The sequence below is a fragment of the Zerene cesonia genome, chromosome 7 (genome assembly GCF_012273895.1).
Source record: "Zerene cesonia ecotype Mississippi chromosome 7, Zerene_cesonia_1.1, whole genome shotgun sequence".
Classification (NCBI taxonomy): Eukaryota; Metazoa; Arthropoda; class Insecta; order Lepidoptera; family Pieridae; genus Zerene; species Zerene cesonia.
The window spans coordinates 153501-179510 of NC_052108.1; the positions used below are offsets into that span (position 1 = coordinate 153501).

At 38.6% G+C, this 26010-nt stretch overlaps 1 protein-coding gene across 1 annotated transcript in view; it reads right to left on the bottom strand.

Moving 5' to 3' along the window:
* LOC119828178 (low-density lipoprotein receptor-related protein 2) overlaps positions 1-26010 on the bottom strand; it is a 137195-nt gene that overhangs the window by 1211 nt on the left and 109974 nt on the right. The window contains exons 2-19 of the mRNA XM_038350277.1: positions 22654-22773; positions 19852-19983; positions 14983-15094; positions 14556-14722; positions 13825-14079; positions 13069-13245; positions 12128-12351; positions 11457-11711; positions 9625-11230; positions 9251-9510; positions 8687-8839; positions 8229-8379; positions 7597-7783; positions 6963-7066; positions 5665-6846; positions 5475-5579; positions 5054-5399; positions 3-4972 (exon numbers count right to left, since the gene is read on the bottom strand). Of these exons, the coding sequence (XP_038206205.1) occupies positions 3-4972; positions 5054-5399; positions 5475-5579; positions 5665-6846; positions 6963-7066; positions 7597-7783; positions 8229-8379; positions 8687-8839; positions 9251-9510; positions 9625-11230; positions 11457-11711; positions 12128-12351; positions 13069-13245; positions 13825-14079; positions 14556-14722; positions 14983-15094; positions 19852-19983; positions 22654-22773 (10506 nt within the window). The remainder of the gene's footprint in view (positions 1-2; positions 4973-5053; positions 5400-5474; positions 5580-5664; positions 6847-6962; positions 7067-7596; positions 7784-8228; positions 8380-8686; positions 8840-9250; positions 9511-9624; positions 11231-11456; positions 11712-12127; positions 12352-13068; positions 13246-13824; positions 14080-14555; positions 14723-14982; positions 15095-19851; positions 19984-22653; positions 22774-26010) is intronic.

Genomic DNA, 26010 nt, shown 5'->3' on the forward strand with positions numbered 1-26010 from the left:
ACATTTTTCATCGCGACCATTACACCTATGTTGACCATCTGTACAATTGGCTATACATGTTTTCATGTCCCTCGCTAAATAGAACTGGTTCGGACAAGCGCACTTGTAAGTCGTTGCACCCTCTTCTCCATATCCTTCTATATTCAAATAGCTAGATTCGTGGGGTGGTGCTATTAAGCAAAGATGTGAACAACCTCCATTGTTGGTACCGCAAGGATTTGTGTATGGAAGCTGTCTCAATGGGTGCACAACGTGTATATCGTATGGTCGATGAGTCGTGTTTCTGAGAGTTACTAAATTTTCACCAGAGTGTTTATTCGCTTTGCTAATTGCTTTTAAGTTCCAATCTGTCCAATAGATTTCATCATCGAAAAGACTTAATGCAAAAACATGGGGAACTTTACTTCCAGATAATACAACATGGCGATGTCTACCTTCCAAATCAGCAGATCCGATATAATCTAAGTGAGCGTCAGCCCAATAGATCCTGTCAGTGAAATAATCAACAGTTAACGCATTAGGCCATGCGATATCGTCTTCCCAGTTTAAGATAGCAGTAAAGTTAGATCCATCCATACCCAATTTTCCTATGTATGCCTGTAAGTGCCATGATGTAAAATATAAATAACCAGTACCAGGGTGGACAACAATTGCTCTAGGATCAGCAATTCCAGTTCTCAGAGTTTTCCTTCTAGTACCATCCAATTCAGCGACGTCCAAATTCTTTGAATGTCTATCTAGCCAGTACAGCTTTCTTCCAATCCAATCGACAGCAATACCTTCTAGTCCATGTGAATCATGCCTTATTACAACTTCTTTAGTTGGGTTGGGATCGGAATAATCTGATCTATATATAGTTTTAGCAGACACATCTGCGAAATACATTTGTTGTTCTTTGACGTCAAAATCTATGGCAACTACGTTCATAAGGTCTTGGTGAACTAAATTATATAATGATGCATCTGTTGACATGTTTCTGACATAGTATTTGTTAGTAAATATGACCCATGCGGTTGTGTTATCTTTTCTTTTGCATGTATGTTCATCAACTTCTCTTTCGTAGTATTGGTCATTACACTTACAGTAATAAGAACCTGGGGTGTTGGAACAATATTGTGAACAAACGCCTGGCGTCTCTATACATTCATCAATATCTGCACAGGCTTTTCCGTCAGCTAACAGTTTATAGCCTTGTTTACAATCGCAATAATATCCAGTTATTGTATCAATACACTTATGACCGCATTGGTTTATTTCTAGTTTCGCACATTCATCGACATTACAATGCGCTGGTTCGTCAGAATCGTCTGTGCAGTCAGACACTTTATTGCAAACTAATCTATTATCAATGCATTGGTCGTTGTTACATTTGAATTGACCGTCAGGGCATGTCTTATTTTCTTTGACACAACCTACTTCATCTGAATGATCACCGCAATCGTCTTCTCCGTCACATCTGAAATGATTTCGTATACATTTGAAATTCTGACAGCGGAATTCCTGGTCTGTGCAGCTCTTATATTGCGTGTTACATTGCTTGCCTTCATCAGAGCCATCTCCGCAGTCATTATCGTGATCACAAACCCAACCTTCGTTAATGCATCGGCCATTATTACATTGGAATTGATCTTCCGTACAGGGCGTTGGAGTAGAACAGTGATGTATTGTTGAATTTTCATCTGCTCCATCAATGCAATCAGGGTCACCATCACATAGCCATTTCTTAGGTATACATTGAGCTCTGTTCCAAAATCTGTTCTCCTCGCATGTGTATTCTGTTTCTGGGTCACATTTTCGTTCATTACATTGATGCCTTGAGTCTTCGTCACTATTGTCCAGGCAATCATTATCTCCGTCGCATATGTAAATTCTCGGTATACAGTTGCCGTTGTCACAAGTGAACAAGTCACCGAAGCACGTGCGGCCTTCTGAACGGCAATATTCCGGAGGTTCATCAGCTCCATCACCACAGTCGTCGTCACCGTCACAGTACCAAGTAGCAGGAATGCATCGATGGTTGGGGCATCGGAAACTATTTTGTGGACAGGTTCTTTGAGCGCAATGTAGGGGATCTTCATCAGAATTATCACCACAATCATTATCACCATCACATAGCCAATAAGGTTCAACACAGATGTTAGTTTTTTCACATTTCAGATGATTTGCTGGACAGGTTGTATTCCTTGGGCATCTCTCGTGTGTTTCATCTGAAGTAATGTTATCTTTACAATCATTAATGCCGTTGCAGACCTGGGACATTGGAATACAACGAGAGTTGAGACAGGTAAATTCACCGGGTGCGCAAGGTGGGTAAACACAGCCCTCTTCATCTGAACCATCCTTACAATCGTTCTCATGGTCGCATTTCCACGATTTGAAAATGCAGCGTCCGTTATTGCAGCGGAACTCATTCGGCGAACAAGAATGGTAGGCACAATAATTAATATCTTCATCTGAATTATCCCCACAATCATCGTCTCCATCACATGACCACATTCTGCTGATACATTTGCCATTGGCGCAGAAGAACTTGCTAGGATCGCAGGTAATATTCTTTGAGACACACATACGACCCTCATTAACCAGCTTAGTATTGTCGTCACATTTACATTCTACTGAATTGTTTGGCGCGGGATGGCAACTATGAGCGCAACCACCGTTGTTAATTTTACATGGGTTAGTTTGACATTTCTGTCGGCTTGTACTGTATATGTGGATATCACGTGGCGAATCTTCTAAACGTTTAACCATTTCGATCATATTAGCACCAGTGTGCTTTTCCGCTCTGTATACACCTCGCAATTGTAAATCGGTCCAGTAAATATAGTTTCTAAACACTGTTATTGCGAATGGGTAAATTGTGGCAGAAATTAATACTTCTCTATCTGAACCATCCAGCTTCGAGCGTTCTATTTTTTCACGTACAGCGTCTGTCCAATAAAGCATGTCTTCCTCGAAATCTATCGTAAGACCGCTGGGCTGCGATAAATCTTTGTCGATAATAGCTTTCTTTAAAGATCCAGCCATAGTGGTTCTATAGATTTTTCCAGATGTGCCAAATCGTCCCCAATCAGTGTAATACAATGTTCCATTGCATGGATCTACAACAATTGCTCTTGGACGTTCGACTCTTGCAATCATTACTAACTCCGTACCATCTAAATTCATAGCGTATATAGAATTGTTGGAACTATCAGTCCAATAGATTTTCTTTTGCGTCCAATCGTATGAGATACCTTCGGGGTTAATATTTTTGTTGATGATGTTTTGTATTCCAGAAAAATCTGGGTTGTTTGCAGACATCCATGCGATTCTCGCCCATGGTCGTATTTGTGTGAAGAATAATTTATTATCTGCATAATCGAATTCAACCCCAACGACATTGGTTAAGTTTCCAATGGGTTTGAAAGGAACACCAGTTGATTTAGGATCTAAATTGATAGCGCGAATTTCAGTCCTCGTAGTAAAGACCAAGTATTCGTCAACAACATCACACTTTTTAGGATTGTTGGCAGATATTTGACCAGTGGCACAATCACATCTATGAGTATAGCCTTTGTTAGCATCAGGTGGATAACTGAAGCAAAGCTGATCACAACCTCCATTTCCAAGCTTTCTACATGGATTATTTTCGTCTGTTGGCTGATTGTTTATATCAAAAATAACAATGTCTCTCAATTTTGGAAGGTTTGTTCTTAACTTTTCTGGCATCGACATGTTACCAGGTAACTTGGAGGCCTTGTAAATTGTTTGCAAGTTCCTATCTACCCAGAAAACATTGCCCGTGTGTATTGCTATACCCATTGGGTTAGGAAGGTTTGATCGAATAAGTTGTCTATTGCCACCGCTATATGATATTTTCTGTATTTGGTCGAGTTTAGAATCAACCCAATAAACGTCATGGGTAAGCATGTCTATCGTTAAATCTCTAGGATTTGATATACCAGATGTGACAAGAGTTTGCCAGTTGCTTCCGTCGAGGTAGGCCTTTCCAATTCTCGGATATTGACCATAGTCGATCCAATACAACAGTCTCTTTATCGGATTGACTGCCAGTTCTCGTGGAGCATCCATAGTTGTTTTTACAATAACTTTTCTGTTCGAACCATCGAGCCAAGACATTTCTACGTAGTTTTCATGTGGGAAGACATTAGTGAAGTATAAATTGCCAGCAACCCAGTCGACGGCTAAGCCTCTGATTCCGTTACTGCCAATACCATCCTTTACAATATGCTGTAGTTCGGTGCCGTTGGGTCTAACACGGAATATACCGTTCCATTGCCCACGGTTGAATTCCACCCAATAAATGTAGTTCTCTGCGAAGTGAACATCAACATGCAAGATGTGGTGCCCTACGCCTGTAACTGGGACCATTGCTTCTGCGCTTCCTTCGAGACTGTAGCCTCTTATTAGATCCAATTGAGAAACTACTGCAAATGTCTTATAAGGAACACAGTTTATTTCATTCTCTTTCCTATAGCCCACTGAGCATGCACAAACTCTGGATCCACCTTCACTTGGAATACATATTTGTTCACATCCGCCATTGTTTTGCGAACATGGGTGATGCATCATTTTTCTTTTTTGGAATATTGTCATCGATTTTAGATCACTTTCATTATCGAGTATAACCTTAATATTGTCTCCGTTTGGAAGATCAGCTTTGAAAATCTTTTCGTGGCGTTGATCCAAGACGTACAATCGCGAATCGAGAACTGAAATTACTTTTGGATACGATATAGCGTTTGCTTCAGTCAGAATTGTTTTTCTGTCGTTTCCTTCTGTGTTCACGCTAACAACGCTTGCAGGATATTGGGTGGTGAAGTAAATTATTTTCTTTTCTATATCCACAGTAACAGCTTCAGGTCTTTCTATAGAATCAACTAATATGACTGGATATGTACCATCCATGTTAACTTTTCCGATCTTTGCTGGCACACCATAGCCACCTTCATCAGCCCAGTATATTTTTCTAAAAAAAAAATGTATCTATTAGTTTACTGTTTTCGATTTGATTCAAAACAATGGACTTACTAATCATATCATTACTCACCCTTCGGTCGGATCCAGACATATTCCTCTTGGTTTAGCAATTGAGTTTCTACTTCCATCATTAGCAAATACAATGGATCGATATTTAACTTTACCGTCAACACGAATAAGTTCAATGTTACTGGCGACTCTATTTGACATGTATAGATTTCTTCCGAGCCAATCAAAGGCTATAGCTGACGGTGCGCCAACTATGCCATTGTCTTGACCCAGGAACTCGACCTTATTTCCTCCTCCATAAGGCATGCTATAAACCGTGCAGTTCTCGTCATCTTCACTGTCACCAGAAATTGATTGAAGCCAGTATAACATATGTCCTTGTCGGTCGTAATCCAACTGAACTCCTCCTGTGAAATCCAATTAATTAATAACGGGTTCTAAAGTGAATTTTGTAATTACATTCTAAAAGAAAGAATTTATACCTTGAATTCCAACAACTGGAGGTAATTGCCCAGCTCTGCCAGATCCATCGGTTGCCAAATCTATTATTTGTGATCCTTTGAGAACCATTAGATACGGAGATTCCTCTGAAATTCATAACAATTTATCATTAGGTACATTTGTTTTTAATAAAGATATAATGTGATTTAATTAATGAAATATATCAATTACCTTCGATACATTTTCCGTCCGGTAATAATTTAAATCCTGGTTTACACATACAAGTGTATCCTGTCGTTTTATTGGGACTCAACAGGCAAAGATGTTGACAAGTATCTGGCTTGCAAGGCGACTGGTACAGCGGCTGGAGCGAGGGATGGTGCACGTGGATGGAAAGCGGCTGAGATATCAGATGTGAAACCACCGTTTGATTCGTGCCTCTGAACTTGTGCGCAGATAAAACTCGGTTCAACTGACGGTCAGTCCAGTATAATGTGTCTTCGAACAACGTAAGCGAATGCGGGTGTAGAAGATAGTGACTTCCAGCTAACACTTGCTGTCTTCCGGACCCGTTGTAGTAGCAGAAATCGATAAAGTCTAATTTAGAATCCGCAAAATAAACTCTTTGTGTCGCCGTGTCAAGCGTCAAACCGTTAGGCCAGTAAATTTTGGTGGTAATGATCGCCATACGTTGTGTACCGTCCATACCGACTCTCTCGATACGAGGATTTTCTCCCCAATCGGTCCAGAATAGCCACCTCGCGTTGGGAGCTGGATCTAAGCACATGCCTCTTGGCTGAGTTATGTTGCCGCTGACCAGCGCAGTTCTCGAACTTCCATCCTCTTTAGATACTTCGATCGTGTTAAGTTTGCTATCCAGCCAATATATGTTTCCTCCCACCCAATCGTAAGCTAACCCTTCGACGAGATCCAGCCCGGTTGATACCAGGATTTGCGGTTCGCTACCCCGGTCCAGTCGTGAAATAATCTTGAGCTTCATATCTGACCAGAATATCGTGCCCGTGTGCATGTTGGACGCTGTTGCAACTACATTCTCAACGTTAATTGGAACTCGTTCTAAGCCTTGCTCATTCAGATCCGCCACCAATATGGAATGTCTATTGGATATGATCAAGAAAGCACTAGAATGGTTATTCGCTTTGCAGGAATGTTTATCGGCAGCGAGTTGGTAGCCGTCCACGCAGCTACAGAAGTAGGATCGTTTCGTGTTTGTGCAGATCTGCGAGCACAAGCCTGGCGGGTTGCATTCGTCGATGTCCTTGCAGGTGAAACCGTCGCTTTCCAGCTCTTCTCCGCTGGGACACAGGCACAGCGGGCCGGTTGGAGTTTGTTTGCATTCGTTGGAACATAATCCGGAGCGGTGGTCACATTCAGCGAAATCGCAGCCCTCACCTGTTAAAATATGAATATATATATTAGTCATGATAATAATGAAAGTTTCTATTAACGTTTGTAGCGAACAGACTACTCCATTAATTTAGATTATAAGCGTAACAAATATTATTTACCTTCATCAGCACCATTGGGACAGTCAAGATTCGCGTCACAGACTTGTGTGATATTGACGCATCGATTTGTGACTCCGGGGCACTGCCATTGGTTCGCTGGACATCTGGACACGTAACATAATAATAATTTAATATAATATTCTTGTTGTTGTCAAAAATGTATGTGAATTATTTCTTTTGTAACTTAACGAATTTGTAAATGTTCTGTCAATAACATTATAGATAATAATTATGTAACATAAATTCGATAAATTAACTTAAAAGTGTTTATTTAGTAAACAGTATAAATAGTTTTCAATGTTTGCATTTTTAGCAATATTAGATACCAGCCGTGTGCCCTACAGTTTTACCCAAGTAGTCTATGATGTTACATAGCCTTTAACCTTCAACAATAAATCGCTATCTAACACTTGAATTTTTGAAATCGTACCAGTAATTCCTGAGATGAGATTAACGCGTTCAAACAAACAAACTCTTCAGTTTTATAACATTAGTATAGAGAAAGCGGGTTCACCTATTACAAAGTTCTGAGGTGACGAAACCAAAGAGAGGCAGTCCAAGCGGTAACCTCTTCTGGAGAAGTCGGTCTATAGAACGTATAGAGAGAGGTGAGAGGTGAGAGGTGAGCGCAGACCTGAAGGCGGGCGGGTGGCAGGCGTGCGCGGCGCCCTCGTCGGACGCGTCGCCGCAGTCGTCGCGGCCGTCGCACACGTAGGCGCGGAACACGCAGCGCCCGTTGGCGCAGCGGAAGTGGCCGGCCGGGCACGCCGCCGCGCCGCACGCCGCCGGCTCGTCCGACAGGTCCTCGCAGTCCGGCGTGCCTGTGCGCACCACTCGGAACTTTTTATTGCTTGCTTTTAGATTTAGCTGCACCTGCATGTGTGCAGGTTGCTACCTAAACGACTCCTTTAGACTCGATTTCACCCGCTTTAAACGGACAGAGGCAATTTAAACTTTACAAGCATCGATTGACACCGAATCTCGATACATTCGGTGTCAATCGAATAATTTGATCAGTTCCTCTTATTATCACGATTAGGATCGTCAGGATTATATTATTTAATTCCGCAAGCTCTATATAATAGACGAGTGAGATAATTTAGATGATTCTATAATTAAAGCATATTTTTTTTTACTTAGGAAACACCCTTTGCACTGTCTATTTCTATTATTTTTTCGTATGTACAGTTCAAATATTCAAAAAATATTTTTTGCGTATGTATTTTCTGTATTATTAATAAGGAAAAAATAGGGCAAGCGTCTCACCGTCGCAGTACCAGGTGTGCGGGATGCAGATGCCGGACGTCTTGCACTGGAACTGCTTGTCGGGCGCGCACTGGTGCGGCGCCAGCGAGGGGCAGCCCGCCTCGTCCGACCCGTCGTTGCAGTCCGGGATGCCGTCACACTTGTACGCTTCCTGACCACGTGTGTCACCACTTTAGTTAAGCTTTAGTGAAGTATTACATAACTATTTTTAACATATAATTAACCGCTTTCAAATTCTTAGAGCAAGACTAAAGTTAAACGGTACCACATGGAAGGCTTTCAAAATAAAACAGAATCGTCAAAAATTGATTCATCGAGTCAAAATTTCTGAGGTAAGGAAGCCAAGAAACAAAAACATCTTATATGCATGCAGACTATTCGGTTCTACCGAGCTGTCTAACATTCTCAAGCAAGAATAGACTTCGATTAGGCGATTTGTCCAAGACCGCTGACCATACCTGCACGCACTGCTTGAGGTCGGCGCACTTGAACTGGCTGGCGAGGCAGGACACGGGCGGGCAGTCGGCCTCGTCCTGCTTGTCGAAGCAGTCGTCGTCGCCGTCGCACACCCACGACGCGGGGATGCAGTGCCCCGTGCGCGGGCACGTGAACTAGTAAAAAAAAGTGAAAAGTAGACGCTCCCACTCTCTCTCGCTTATACGGTTTTTTGTACACTAGCCGTTGCCATTAACTTAATAGAAAAAATTATCCCCTTGGGGGTAGAAAAAACAAAATTCAGCCCAAGCGCTCTAGTAATTTTTGTGTTTTGTATATTAAAAATATTGAAAAGTACACACATAAACATGTAGATATTATAGTTCTGAAACTAGACTATTTTGCCTGAAACAGGATACGAAAGTATTGAAGCGTGCGTCACTTCAGTTTAGCTATGACTTGCTATAACGTAAACAAAATGGGGTCAATTTTATCTAAACATCTACAACGAATCTCTAATGTCTTGGTACATTTTAAACTGTCGAATATTTGACAACCAGAGCTTATGAATATAATTAAAACGTTACCTGGAAGTAGGCGCAAGTCTTCTCTGCACAATGCGACCCCTCGTCGGAGCCGTCCCCGCAGTCGTTCTCCGAGTCGCACTTCCAGGTGTTGGGCACGCAGCGGCCGTTGTCGCACTGGAACTGCGACGAGCTGCAGGTGACGTTGACGCAGCCCGTCTCGTCTGAGAAGTCGCCGCAGTCGTTCTCCGAGTCGCACTTGAACGTGGCGGGGATGCAGCGACCCGACTTGCACATGAATTCGGATGCGTTGCACGTCGTTTCTGGAAAACAATCATGAGAAAATTATATTATCAGTGGTCACTCTAAAAACATTCGTAAGTTTGATAAATTAGCACAGAAGCCTCGAGAAGAATAGAAAATGATCATCTACTCACTTGTGCAGTTTTGTTCTTCGTCGCTGTTATCCAAGCAGTCATCGTCCCCATCGCACACCCAACTTTTCGGAATGCAGCGTTGGTTATTACAGGTGAAGTCCCAGGTGTTGGGGCAGGCTTGTAGGGGCGGTTCAAATGTAGGATCTGGCACGCAACTCGTGCCGTCCTTTGCCAGTTTTTCACCGTACGGACAACCACACTTGACAGTCAGTAACTCTGTGTTATTTCTAGGTATCGCGAAGCAGAACTTCTGACAGTTTCCATTATTGACGGAACACGGTTGGTTAGGATCTATTCTTTGAACATCTTCGCTGTAAACTTTAACACCGTATAGCCTATTCGTCGGCGGCTCCCTGACCATGATGTCTTCTTGTTCTCCGGTCAGTTTGTGTAAGCGTACAATGGCATCTAATCTCCAATCGGTTATGAACATGAAGTCCTTGTAAATCACTATCGAGAAAGGATGCCTGATCAGTCTGGAATTAACAGTTTGCACGTCTGTTCCGTCTAGTTTGGCATGTTGTACGTGGTCTAATAAAGCATCGCACCAGTAAAGTCGGTCTGCCATGAAATCTATCGATAGGCCATTGGGCCAACCGAGAGTCACATTTTCGAATACTAATAATCCACTACCGTCAGTGTTCGCTCTGCTTATGTTAGCTGGACGGTCCCATTCAGAAAAGAATATAAAGCCTTTGTTCGGATGGACTACTATAGCACGCGGTCTTTTTAAGTCTTTTAATAGAGTTCTCTTGTATGAAACGTTTCTCGTTGAGAGAACATTCAATGTACCTTTCCTGGAGTCTATATAATACAAATTTTTCGACGCCCAATCTACAGCTAAACCTTCCACTCCTTCATTTTGTGACGCCAAGACGATTTCCTTCGTCGTACCGTTTCTGTGTACTCTGTAAATAACATCTTGCAGGACGTCTGAATAATAAATGTACTCGTCCCGCGAATCGAAATCTAATCCGACAAATCGAGCACGTCTTGAAACAACAGGCAAGATGGCGTCATTAAAACCCTCTATAACGGGGTTTATAACTTTTCCTTTAATAAATCTCTGTTGTGAATACATGAGGAATTCCTTAACTAAATCACAGTTTCTTAAGTCAGTCTCTAATCTATATCCAATGTTGCAGGCGCAGCGGTAGCCCAGGCCGCCGTTCTGCAGCGCCGTCACGATGCACATCTGCGAGCATCCGCCGTTGTTATTTCCACACGGGTTATTTACAGATGTTTGTTTCAAAGAGTGTATGACAGTCAATGCTTTCGGTTCCCTTATGTCTTTAATTTTATAAATGGCTTCTATGCTGGATGAGCCGAGATATTTGTTGACAGAACTGATTCCTTGCTTAGTGCTGTCGGACCAGAAAACTTTATCTTCGAACAGAGCCAGTCTCGACGGGCTGGGGACTTGCTGGCCTCGGAGGACTAAGAACCTGTAGTTGCCATCATAGTCGACTGTTTCGATGTAGTCCAAGAGAGAGTCGCACCAGAATATCCGCCTCGCTATCGTATCCACAGCGATGCCGGACGCCTTATATGTCGCTTCCGAGACTATCGATCTGGAGTGGGTTCCATCCATGTTTGCTCGAATGATCTGAAACATTAAGTAATATATTATGTTTATATTTGTATTCTATACAATAATTTGTAAAATAGAAATGTTATTCGGTTTCGGTTTTCGCCTGCAAGGACTGGCTTATAGCCATAAGGCTAAGTAATTCTACTTAAATCACGCGATGTGATGAGTGATGTCGTGTCGACGTTCTAGAGTAGAGTTGCAAGTATTCAGTGTAGTATACTAAAGGGTAAGGCCAAGGCACCTGGCTGCTGTCCGCGACGAACATGAGACCCAGCGTGGGGTCGAGCGCGATGTCGGCGGGGCTGGTGAGGTTGGAGCCGAGCACGACGGCGTGGCCGCGGCCGTCCAGCTCGAACACGTCCACCTTCTGGCCGAGCGCGTCGGCCACGTACAGCTTGTCGCCGACCCAGTCCACCGCCAGCGCCACGGGCGCCCACGAGCCCTGCACCGAGATGTCGCCGCTGCTGTGCCCCGCGCTCAGGTGCTGCGCGTGGATCTGCAACCGCACAAGCGCACACCACTCGTTACCAACGCTCACTAAACTACCTTTTTTATTATTCAGTTATTAGTTGTATTATGATCTTAGTTGCAGCGGCTGTAACAAACTGAAGCCACGTATGTATAGAGCTTGCAAAGTGACGAGTCACAAAATCTTTAAAGGTGACTTTTCTATATCTCTTTTATTAAGATTACAATTTTATAGTGGATAAAATTTAACTCAAGAGCTAATTATACATAGCAATTCATATATTATTCATTTTAGTTTGAAGAATGTATATTACTGTCATACTGCCAGCATAAAATAATCGTTCCAACATCTACAAATCCAATCCAATCATCTACTTGCAGAATTTAATGACAAAACGTAGCAATCAATGTGCCATATAAATTAGCATGAAATCAGTAACTAACCTTCCTAGTTTTAAGATCTGACCAAAACAGCATGTTTCTCCTGTAATGATAGTCCAGTCCGGCGGCAGACGAGGCATTAGCCAGCACAGTGGGGAAGCGTTTGTCCAGGTCCAGCTTTAGTAAGCCCTTGTCGTGAGCCAGTACCAGCGTGGGCGGCTCCGCGTTCGCCTTGCAGCTGCTGTTGTCCATCAGCGTGTATCCGGGGGCGCAGGCGCATTTGTAGGCTGGTGGGATACGGACGTTTTATAGAACATACTAGTGAAACATTACATATATTATATTTTTTATGAATAACTCATAAAAAATATAATATGATATATAATTTTAGATTATGTTACAGTTTTCAGTTCTTCTTTGGAAGACGAAGGAAAATAAACATAGGCATATTTCGTTTGCACGTTAATGAGGGATGAATTGAGTTATGTTAAAATATCATGTTGATTGGACCATGACTACAAAAGTAATCTGAAATAGATTACTTATAGTTTTATGTATTCTATATTGCTCTGCTAAAGTAAATTATTGCAAATGGTTAAAACACTCTCAATACCTTGAAAACACTGTAGAAGTAATATACCTTAACATATAATTTTTTTTTTTGTTAGCCAACTGACCTGGTGAATTGCTTGATGTTAAGCGTCACCGCCCATAAACATTAGCAGAGGTAGTGCCTCTGTGAATGCGCTGCCCGCTTCTGAGCGGTAATGGATACGGTAAGAAAACGCTTGACGACTAGAAAGAAGGAATAGACTGGAACGATGTGTAAAGAGAAACGGGCCTACAGCTCTCCCACTTTATACGAAACACAGTAGCATGATACTATATCACGCCGGTCTTCTGCGAGGGTGCGGTACATCCCCGCTGCGAGCTGGCCCCGTTCGTGCCGAAGCCTGCCCGACTCCCCAAGGAAATTGGTTCAGGTACTGGTATAGCGCACTCACAGCCGGGCGTGTTGACGCAGAGCTGGTGGCAGGGCCCCCACTCGGCGCACTCGTCGCGGTCGCGGCAGGCGCGGTTGTCGGGCGCCAGCGCCAGCCCCGCGCCGCACGCGCACGCGCCGCCCAGCGGCGACGCCACGCACTGCTGCTCGCACTCCAGCGCGGGGCACGACGCGGTCGCTGGGAACGATACCGATTTATCATTTATATATTTTACAAACTTTTCCCGGCTTTAGTATGCTAACTACTATGCTAACTACTATGCTAACTACTATGCTAACGACTATGGTCAATGGAAAAGAGAAGCAAAGGTCCTATTGGCTAGGGATTTAGGGAAATAAATATGCTAGGTTCTTTCTCGAGTTTCAAACTATGTATATCTGTATATAATTTAAATCACAATCGACCAAATAATTCCCCAGGTATTATTTATTATAACATTATTAAGACAATAGGAACTGACGAAACACCGTAAGTATAATTTCCTGGAAAATAAGTAATTATTGGTTCATAAAAGATTGGCATAATGACTGACATATATTTTGAAGCACGTATTTTCGAAATAAATAAAATCATAGCGGAATAAAGTTCCATCTACAGGTATTAAAAGGAGGAAAAGTTTTAAGAAATAAAAATCTACTGAACCCCAAAACCCGGCATTGCATCAATTTCAAAACAAAATTGAACATTGACTAGTCTGAATAAAATTTTCATTACACTTATTTATTCCCTAATTGTTATTCAAAAAGGATAACTCACAACATGCAGCTTCTTCGTCAGCGTTATCTTCACAGTCTTTCTTGCCGTTACACAGCTGAGACCGAGCGATGCACTTGTGTGTGCCCCCGGGCCCGCCCCTGGGGCAGAGGTACTTATTATCGGGGCACGTAATGGCGGTGCAGTTCGTCTCGTCGGAGCCATCCGAACAGTCCTTGTAGCCATCGCAGTGGTACGTTACCGGGATACACAGCGCGTTGCTGCAGCGGAACTGTCCTATGTGACAGGGCGGGAAGTCTGGAAACATTTGAATCAATCTTAGTAATATTATAAAAGCGAAAGTTTGTAAGAATGTCTAGTAAGATATGTACGTTACTCACGCGAAAATCACTGATGACTGACTGACTGACTTATTAGTAGACCAGATACAAATAAAAAACAAAAAAAAGTTCTTGTCAATAAGATTTGCAGTGAATTTTAACCACTTTGGTATTTAATTTTTAGTTTTATAGCATTGAAATGCTTTATAAATGAGAAATTTTTGAAAGAATAGAAAAAATTTGATCACGAGGCAGGATTCGAACCTGCGTATCTTGCCTAACCGTAGCAACGGTTAGGCAAGATACGCAGATCTTATTACTGCTACGTGATCAAATTTTTTCTATTCTTTCAAAAATTTCTCACTTTGGTATTGATTATTCACATATAACATAACTTTAAATAATCGTATTTCTAATGTTGATCTTAAATTCTATTAAAAAAAGCTAACTTACTGCATTGGTCTTCATCCGAGTTGTCTCCGCAATCATCCTTGTGGTCACACTTGGCGCTCGCGTCCACGCACTTGTTGCCTGAGGCGCATCGAAATTGGTCGAGCCGACAGCTGAGCGGATTCCCGGGGCAATCCTGTTCGTCTTTACCCGTTCTGCAGTCTACGTAGCTGTGGAAAAGTTATTGGTTATTGAATCATAAATTCTTTAGACACGTGCTATTGGTTTTAATTAATGAACGCTTTGAGAAGCCAATAAAGTGTAAATATCACTAGAATCATATTAATTCTAAGAAGTAACCTTTCATAGCTTTAAAAAACGTTTTCAGCTTTGGAATCTCCAGGAACCATCTCTACCATTTTTCTTAATACATAAATAAATATTAATACTAATTCGTTATGTATATACTATACTTGTTTTCATAACCTACCCGTCACATTTCTTCTCCTTTGGTATGCAAGGTCCCTGTGTCGTAGAAATTTTGCTGTAGCCAGCATTCTCTACCCCACATTGAAAGTCGTCCACTTGGCACTTGCGGTACGCTGTGGAACAAAATAAAATTATCTCATTAGTATATAAAACTATTGATCTCAATAAATACTGAGAATAAAGACAGCAATACTATTCTATATTTCCAGCTTTAAAATGTATATCCGCGTTTTCGTTTAATGCAACGAAGTATACCCGATTGAATTTATAAAACGCAATCATTATAACAAACATCCAGCACAAAAAGAGTATTAAAGCGACACAAAGGAACTCTTTTATAAACAGCGCTGGCGTCTTGAAGCACTTCAGCCGCTGAAAGAGACTTTACATAACTATATGAAAATGTGATGAAAATCGTATTATCTGAAGGCTTTCAAACAGTCTCGTAAAACTGAGTGCATGCGTCGTGTCCCTGCCTCCACGAAGGAATATTCATTACGGGTATCTTTTATACTTGGAGAGGATTTAATAAATCCCACGGCGCTTGAAAAATATTGTATTTAACTTTGCTTATTGTCACCTATTTATCAACAGAGAGGCAGAGAGTAACAACAGGTAACATGATCGTAAAGAAAAACGTTTAAGGAATGAACGTCAATTATAAGAGAATGGTATCCGTGTTATTGTCTATATTTGTGAGCAGTTTGTTGCCCGCGGCTGTATTGGCGTGTACTTTAACATTTTGTACTTGGCGGTTCTTCAAAAAGACACAGTATGGTATTTTTTACGATTTAAAATGCGTATATCTCGTAAAACATATACTTAATAAAAATACTATTGAGAAATTGTACTTTAATTTTTTTAAGACCTATCCAATGCAATTGTATCGCGAAATACAAAAACCTAAATAGGTTTTTGTATCCCCTGGTTACAGATATGAATAGCCACTCCCGAAACATAATTTTTTAAATAAAATATAGCGTATAATTTGAACCTAATATTGGACTATCACAATGTCAAAATCTTACCAGAGATTAGTTTTACGTGATTGATCCACACAATCAGCTAGACAGACAGCTATGTACAGCATATACATATAATGCTAGTCATTGTTTTGGGATTTGGAAAACATTCATATTACCGTTTAAGATAACGCTTTAAAAAAATTAATGTACAGAAATAGTCTGGTTACTGTTTTATTATATGTATAGATTGCTATGATTATTGCGGGTATAATTTGAGTTTATTATTTTTAATTAAAATCAAGTTAAAAAGCTATTAAAGTATAAATTATCAGCGAGTACGTAATATAACTACCTAATTCTGTGTTGAAATCGAAAGCGAATTGGAAGTAGGAAATGAACTCATCTAATCTTGCTGCAAACTATAATATAAAGGTGCGCGTCCATTCGTTATCCTGTGATTTAATTTTTTTTAGTTTTAGAGCATTGAATTGCATTGTTTATGTGGGAGTCGAGCACGCTTCGGCACGAATTGGGCCAGCTCGCACCGGGGAAGTACCACACCCCCACAGAAAACCGGCGTGAAATAGTGGCATGCCACTGTGTTTCGTACGGTGAGTGGGGGAGCCGGAGGCCCGTTTCCTTTTCCTCACCCGTCCTAGTCCATTCCTTCTTTCCAGTCGTTAATCCTTTCCTTTTCCCTTACCCAATAAAAGCGGGCAGCGCATTCACAGAGGTACTACCATTGCGAATGTTTATGGGCGGTGGTGATCGCTTACCATCAGGCGAACCACCAGCTCAGCTGACCGCGATGACATAAAAAAAAAAAAAAATTGAAATGCTTTATAAATGAAAAATTTTTGAAAGAATAGAAATTTTTTTCTATCCTGTGATTTTCAACTCACTTAATACATAAGGATAGTCTTTACTTCCTTATATTCGTAATTAGATAAAAAAATTAAATACTGTATAATAAACATAAAAAAAATCTGTTTGATTTTTTGATTTTGTTGTATGATTTTTTGTCTGGCGACAGTTAAACGAATAGCGTTTAATCACTCCGCATTTTATAACAGATGAAGCTGTAATAAAAATGGACCATGTAATTTTTTTATGACCATCTATGCGAAGCTGTGGACAACAACTAGTATATAAATAAAGTCCCATTCAAGTATTTCATTTTGTTAAACACTGTTTTATATTTACTCTTTTCCCTCGTTTTCTTATAAGTGAAAAGGGCGGGAGTATCGTTTTATATTCTTCTTTATATCTAAGAAAGAATCAATTAAGTACAATCTGACAATACAATAGGGACATTTATTTTCATTTACAAACACAAGTTTAGTACGATAGCCTAACAGTTCGTAAGGCTATAAATTGACTTTTCTTGCCTTACGCCCATGCATGCAGGCTACACGGTCGCATGCATGACGTGTGCTATCGACGCAGACCCTCAGCACGCTTCCGGGTCAACTGCGAGGGGCTGGAGTGGCGACGTCTTGTCAACGGCTTTTAATTAATTGCTTTTAGTTTTACTTTTTGCTGCACTGGTTTTTGTTTACCATTATCTTCCATTTTTTAATGATGTTCCTAGAACGTATTAAGAATTCGTATGGCGTTGAACCGATACGACACACGTGATTCTTTTATTTTTGATTGTAAACAGCAATGTCCATGATATGTTTGTTAAAAAATAATGTAATTATTTTTTTTTATTAATTTTTTCATTCCACTTCTTTTATTTAATAAAAAAAAACCTACCTCTATATTATATCTCAATAATATAACCACTTGAAATAAGTTGTTAATTATAGTTACCGTAAGTTTTAAACTTTATTCATATTCAATGTAAGAGTCCAATTGCTATAATAAAATTAAAAAATGAGAGGTATATATTTCCCATTCACCAACAAAAATACAAACGGCGATCAAATACCTGTTTGACAATAAATCAAACGACGTTAGTTGAAAAATCGACAGTGAAATCCGTCCATTGTTTGCGTGGTCGTGAAATATATCAAGATTTGATTGATTAATAATTTCCCGCTAAAAATAGCTCAATTGAATGAGTTTTCTATAACATTTCTGCTAACAACGCTTCATTATGGCACATTACGGTTGCAAGAATGAATAATGGGGCAGGAAAAAGGAAATACGGCAAGGAAAAATGAGTTGTATCAATGCATTAGCATCTAAACATGTTTAGTAACCTTTTCGGCAGAAGCCACTGGACCGATTTCAAAAATTCTTTCACCATTTGAAAGCTGCAACTTCACTGAGTGACGTAAGCTATATATGTACTACGGGCCAAGCTGGGGCAAACAGGTAGTATATTAAATTTTAAGCAACATGTTATCTCGATAGCGTGTCTGTCATTGGACCCAATGAAAAAGAATAATAAAACGAATTTTCGCATTATTTTCATGAATAAAAGTGAATGTACCAGTCCGAATTCAGGTCGAGTACGTACGAAATAAACAAAGTTAATTAATAAGTGCTTGGATTCGAGTCTGCGCGTAAAAAGTTCAATTTCGTTGCAATTAAAACTTGGGACATCTGAGGAGCCGTCACTTGCACTCGTCTGCTTCTTGATATGACTTATTCATTTCATTTAAATATATGGCCAGTGATCGCCGACGGCTGACATAAACATTTTATATGTTATGGTTAATTTTGTTTATTATTGTTGGTTATAGGAAATATATAGGACTAGACGCTTATCGCGGCTCCGCCCGAATAATAAGGTTCCTGTTTTATCCCAAGGGAGCATTTAATCGGGATAAAAAGTATATACCCAAGCCAGCTCATACCCTGTTTGTGTGCCAAATTTCAACAAAATCCGTTCAACAGTTTCAGCGTGATTGACGGACAAACATTCAAACAAACAAACTCTTACATTTATAGTATTAGTGTGATTGATAATAAGTTATCGTTAATAGTTTAGTTCCTCATATGGGAACACTATATTATTTAAAGGGATTTGATATCAAGATAGCCTTTATATCTCTTTTTTTTTATAAAAAAAGTTAAAATATCCTCGGAAACAGTGTCATGGTTACACATGGGTTTCTTAAAAACACACACATACATACATACACCCACACATACACAGTGCGCACACACACACATAGAGGTATCTACATTACGATATAAAGCGACAATTATATCTTATTTGTATTTCTCCTAACCGCACGAAATATTTTATTCAGTCATATAATAACTTATTCAGCAAACGATTTAGGCGCCTACACACAATGCGAGACGCAGTAACGCAATCTGTGCGTTTGACGTGTAACCTGAAAGGCTTTATGCTGAGTCAGCGACATTGGTGACGATTAGCGGGTAATTATGCTCTTTCACATCAATATTTTCATGTTTGAAGGTACTCGTACAGTTATACTTATCAACCGCCTTGAAACAAAGATGAGGTTCTGAATTCAGCTGTATTTTTGGGTTTGTTAACTCAGAACTTTCGACCGGGTGAGTCGATTGATGATTCTATGATTATTTAAAAGCCTTCCGTGTGGTCACATTATAATTAGTTTTATTCTGTCATTTTGAAAGCGGATTTTTTACTTCAATTCTCTCTTTGTTAATTCAATAATCAATTAAAAATTATTAATTTAAGTGGATTACAGAAATTATGATAAAATAAAGATTGTATTTAATTACAGAAATAAATTATGTGATTTGATGAATTAATCTAGAACGGTTACTATTAAAACATTATTAGTTAATTTCTTACAATTTAAATCAATAAATCATTTCTAACAATTTATATTTTTTTATAAATGTTTCGCTATTATTTGTTAAGATCCATTCTTCATAGCGCCAAGTGACAAGCGAGACAACCCGGCAGACGGATTACGTGTCAACTAGTACAGCTAAAAAAAAGGGTGTATACGCACTGCAGTCCGCCTCGTCAGTGCCGTCAACGCAGTCGACGTACATGTCGCAGCGGTAGTGCGGCGGGATGCAGTACGTCTTGTTCCACACGTACTGTCCGCACGTCAGCTGGCCCGCCTCGCACTCCGGGGGCTCTGGAAACGGTTATTGGTCAACAATTATTCATTGTGTTTCAAGTTTTCCGTGTTTGTAAGTTAGGGGGATATTACACTAACATTTATCTTGGATCATATGATCATATGTTTGGTTCATTTTAATTGACAATTTATTGGAATAAAATGAATCATATTTCTATATTACTTTATCCAATAAAATCGATCTAGGATAAATGATATTTTCTATTATAATACCCCCCTTAGCACGGAAGATAGCGTTTCTGTGATCATACATGGTTTTTGTGACTTAACTTCTTGTGATCGAAATCTATTTTGATTTTTAAATAAAGATCTATTTACTTTGCAACTCTATTGAAAGAAACGATCTTATTCAATCATTTATGAACTTGCTTTAAACATTGTCTTAATGGCAGCCCCATTGTAACAAAAACCCTTAAGGTAAAAGAAATATAGCATGTTTTAATAACACAACATAACATAACTCTGATAAACACAAAGCAAATATAGAAAACTGTGTTATGGTACATCATACACGACATAAAGCACCATGACCGCTAGAAAACCGTAAATAATTTCCTAATTCAAATATACATTTGCTTAAAACTTAGCGTTTACGCTATAGATTTATTTATCTTTAACTATTATCATCAGCACAACACTAAGCTGCGTAAATATTTTTATATCGTAACATTAATACACTAAAATTCTTGCGCCCGAAATAGATCAGAATTCTCAGTAAACCCTCAGATAAAGCAGCCAAACAAATAAATAGAAACAAATTCGTAATGCCAATACATTGGCACTCAATAAATATTCAGAGCGGAGGCTGTATCAATCGCACACCGTCATTAGGACAAAGGTCGCTCGACCTGCAATCAGTGTCAGTCATCAATCAATGGGGGGGATAGGATCGTGGCGGGAATGCTAAACTTATGAGGGTAGTACTTGGCATATTGTTTTAAAGTTGAATAGGTTTTTGTAGTTACATACGTTGGCTGCGTAGTTATTCTTTGTTCGTGCCGTCGAGGATTGAATGTAGGTGAATTTTCATTTCTTTAATATATAGACGAATAGATAATATATAGACAAGGATGCTTGTTCGATTGATTGAGTATATAAATTTTTTTGAAAGTTGCCTTTCCGAACGTTCTTTATATAAATATTAAACACAATATTATATTGAATAGAAACAAATAAAAAATAACGTAAAAGAATACTTCAATTCCATAGCTATATATACACCTTCAGAGCGGGGGCTTTTAATATGGACGATTTTAATGTGTTAACATTTTCTAAGTATATTATAATATATTGAAAAAAACCCTATAATCAGTAGCAACTAAAATCGAAAATAAATCTAATCTCACGGCCGTTCAAAGCTTTCTCATGGCACTCCAATAAGGGTTGCCTATACTACATACGTAATATACAATTTGTATACTCGCCCACAGTTCGTGGAAGGGTTTTTACGGCAACCCTACAGGTGTGTAGGTGTGTAGGTGTGTAGGGCTCTTATCAGCCGTGATTGAATTCACGCTCGACGGGTTAAATGATTGGATCGGTTTATTGTTTAATCGCTCAATGCCCTGTCCGTGTTCAAAATAATTGCTTCAACGTTGTTTTGCTAAACAATCCTCGCTGAATCGGATGATAAATGCCGGTGTGAACGGAAATATTTCCTATTTAAAATGCACTGCAAGTGAAATCTTTTCATGTGTGCTATTTATACATTTTGAATGTTATTTCTAACGATATCTAACTGTTAATGCATTTTTATAGGTTATTAGATAAAAGATGTGTTTATTTACATAATTTTTAGGAAAACGTTTTGTTGCATTTCTTAATTTAAATCCAACTAACGTTCAGCAATGCAGCTTGCATGTTTGCCTTATTGCGCAGCTTTATCAAGCGGTTAAAAATAACGATTTCCATTTAATATTTTAAAACATTTAAAAAGAAGTAAAAATAGAAAAGCTATAACGTTGGGATAACAGACTCGGGAACGTGATAAAATCGTTTGACATATAACCATAATGACAGACCAACAATAGTGACAGACCGTGATTCGTGATCGACTAATGTCAATTCCCATATTTATTCTCATTCAACTTTATGCTTCATACAATGGCTTTATGTTAGGAAAAATCCTCACAGGAATTCATAAATTGCACATAGCGGTTTCATTACATTATATATCATTTTCTGGAACGATATGGTACAATTTTCAATAAATCCTAATTCTCATCGAATCACTACAATCTAAAATAAAATTATGTAATTGATAAAATTGGAATATATTGTATATTTTCCAGTACGATAACATATTATATAACTACTACATATAATAACCACATTTGTCGTTTCAAGACTCTTCAGTAACATATTTTATACATTACAACGTTTGGAATTCCTGTCCTACCAACGTATACGTAAATTTGACAACGCTCCATTTCGCCTGTCCTACATTTTTACTGATGGCGCGAAAACACGTCAAAACGACCGCGCCTGTCAGCTGTCACGCGCAACAATGGCGCGGGTATAAAGAGCTTCAGTTTTCGTGTGATTTTTCGGATTTTCGTCCTTGCAGTGGACATTGTGACGGACAGAGTGGGCAGGAAGTCGTATATAAATGTCGAGGGATTAGTTTTTGGTCGGGAAAGAGGGTTTCATTGTTATAACAACACTCACGGCAAGACTGCAGCTCGTCTTCCCCTCTCTCGCAGTCCTGTTGGTAGTTACACACCCACAGCGCCGGGATGCATTTCCCGTCCGCACAACGGAACATGCCGTTAGGGCATATCGTGTCGCCTGCAGACAAAGTAACATATATTATTCACTTACTCCATATTGGATAAAGTGTTGTATATAGATATCTTTTACACATATCTCCGTATCTAAAGTTGGCTAATTAATGCGTTTAGTGAATGATGAATGATCCTAGCGTATTATACATATTAATATTATGTAGAATTAAAATGTTAAATTGATATTATTTTAAAAGAGCAACTACAGAGTTTTTTGCCGGCTCTTCTTTGTAGAAACTGCTTTCCGAACCGGTGGTAAATGTTAAAACTGTGTAAAATGACGATTCGAAAGTGCTTCTATAAGAAGACTAATAGAATAAATAAAATGTTTGAGTTTGAGTTTATAATCTGTAGTTGTGTCTGTTGTCTGTTTAACTCGTGCTAGAACCATGGTTTTGCTTTATGTGATTTTTATTAGTAGACAAATCCATATTACTCGATTTCACATTTAACCCGTAAATATTTTATTTGCTTATAATCGCGACTGTATAATTATACTAACATCATTCACCTGACAGTGAAAGATGCTACCAATGAAATATTAAAATAAAAATAACCATACACATATTATTATTGATACGATCGCTAAAATACACTATCAACCAATATTGCCAATATGCGGAAAAATATTTATCAAATAAAATTGATGAATAATATCTTATGAAATAAGTAATGTTTACTAATATAATAAATAAATAAAAATAATTGCTATTTTTAGTAAGTATGATTACTTCATAAAAATAATTCTTAACTTAGAAGTTTTACAGTTCCATACATTTTTCGTTTCGTTATTTCTATTGAATAAAACATAAGATAAGAGCTGTAGACCCTATCAACAGCCGGTAAAATAAATGTCCCTATCGCCTATCATAGATTCTCTGATAACTTCAATCGCCCATCCTAATAGTTTCTTTGAGAATGGCTCACAAGGATCACGATATACCAATAGCAAGAATAACTTACAGAAAATAAATATCTGTATTTGAGATTATAAGTATGTAAAAAAGAAGTAGAATATATTATATTTATTTCATGAAAAACGACAGAAATTTCAGTCAATACCAAAATTTACATATTAAGCCCAAAGCAAAACCGTTATCTACCTAAGTACTTATTTTGAAAACGCTTCTGAATCTTTATAATTAGTATCATTTACCAGCGGTTAGAAAAACAGAAAATGCAAGGCAAATACTCTGTATACATAAAGAAGTTACAAAAATGCAGCAAGCTATATAAGTAGTCTTCTTATATTACGAGTGTAAGGAAGACAAATTCAAGTTTCGTGTAATCACAATAACAGAAGCAAACATTTACGCAACCTGCCAGTCCTCGTGACGGCGGTACCAAATTACATACACAAGACCAGCAAACAATAGTCCTTGCTACAAATTAGGCACACTAATTTAACTTTAGCTTCACAGCGAATGGCGTATACACGGAGGATGCGACAGCAAAAATAACGTGACGAATGAAGGGATTCCGAAATATATGGGACACAGTTGGTGGTTTTGTACCAAATAAGGTACACTGTTGATTACATTTCTGATATAAGGATACAATTTTAAGCTGTTTTCAGCATGCGAAAATAAATAACAAGCAAAATGCACTAAACATATTTTGACATAACAAACAGAAAATTTTTCACTAGTATAATATACATGAAAATATGGCGACTAAACACAATGGAAAACGTAGCCTGAACGATTTTCCCATAAAAGTTGCAAGCATAAAACAAAATTAATATTAAACTCGTCTCGGCTTAGGGCTACCTAACGCGATACGTTGTACAAGTAATTCAAAGCATCTGCCCTTAACTGAGCATAAAATTTTATAGTTTCCTTATTCTGTGGGGGAGGCAGTGACATCCTGCGCCCAATTTTTAACATTTTATGATAGCGTTAAGGAAAACTGTGTGTTATAACCATTATATATAATAGACATTACTGCATAGCAATATACCACGGTTTAAACGTTAAACGTTTGGGTTGTTGTATTTGTTGTACTTAGTTAGTAAAAATTTATGAAATCGATTTTGCATTTGCAATGACTCTGACTAATTTTTTTTATTTAAATAAACTATGGTCTTCATGTGATGGTATTTCCAATAGTAGGTACCTATAGAATGATAACTGCGAATATATATACGTAGATAACAAAGAACATATGCTTTAAATTAATAGGAACTTACTTGTTTCTTTGTGTAATGTTTTTAAGACTATAATATTAGTGTAGATAGGTTTTAAACACGTTTTTATTTTTGTATGTTTGTAAAGTTTTCATGCAAAAACTACAGGACCGATTTAAAAAATTCTTTCACCACTCGAAAGCTGCAATTTCACTGACTGAAATGTATATGTGGCTATATCTGTATCACGGACGAAATTGTGACGAACAGCTGTAGGGATCTACCGAATCGATTTTAAAAATTACAATAATTATAATAGTACACCAATAGAGAGAACCGCTATCTGTGAGTGATTTATGCTATATTTAATTTAGTTTTTACCCAGGGAATACCCGGGTGGAACCGCGACCAGCGGCTTGTTATAAATAAAACTAGAATGGTTAAAATTTCCTACATCGTGCGAATTTGTAGAATTCCTTTTTGTTGTAGGTACATTACGCATTCCGACGCGTGCAAAGCTCCCATTTTACGAACATAACGCGCAGTGAACTATGCGCTAATCGGTGACATTTTTGTGCTTAAGCACTTAATATCGGCGCTTGTATATATCACTTTTTGGCTCTTACATAATGAAAATAACAATTGAAAAATATAATACTAAAATTTTTACTTACATTAGAAAAGGAGTATACATAACATTAACATTTCATTATTATTATTAAATAAAAGTTTAAATCAAGTTTTATTGCAACAACTTTAAATTCAAGAAAACTGTAAAACATGAATTTTCAAACAATGGGCACGTAAAGTTTGTTTTCTTATTATTAACTTGTTCAGTTTTGTCATAATTTATTAAATTAATAGCAACGACCGGACCATAACAATATCATAAAACTCGTTATCCCATAACAAGCCTGACGTCTTCGCGAGTTATCCACCTCGTTAGCTTTTACTCATGATATGCGATTATAAGCTTTATCGGCATACGTATTAAATATTTGGTAAGAATCTGCAAATTTTATGTATGTGGAGATATAGATCAAAAATATACCTAGTCTTGCCATAAATATTGTAATAAAGAAAAAAGAAAATTGTTAACTGCAAATAACATTTATT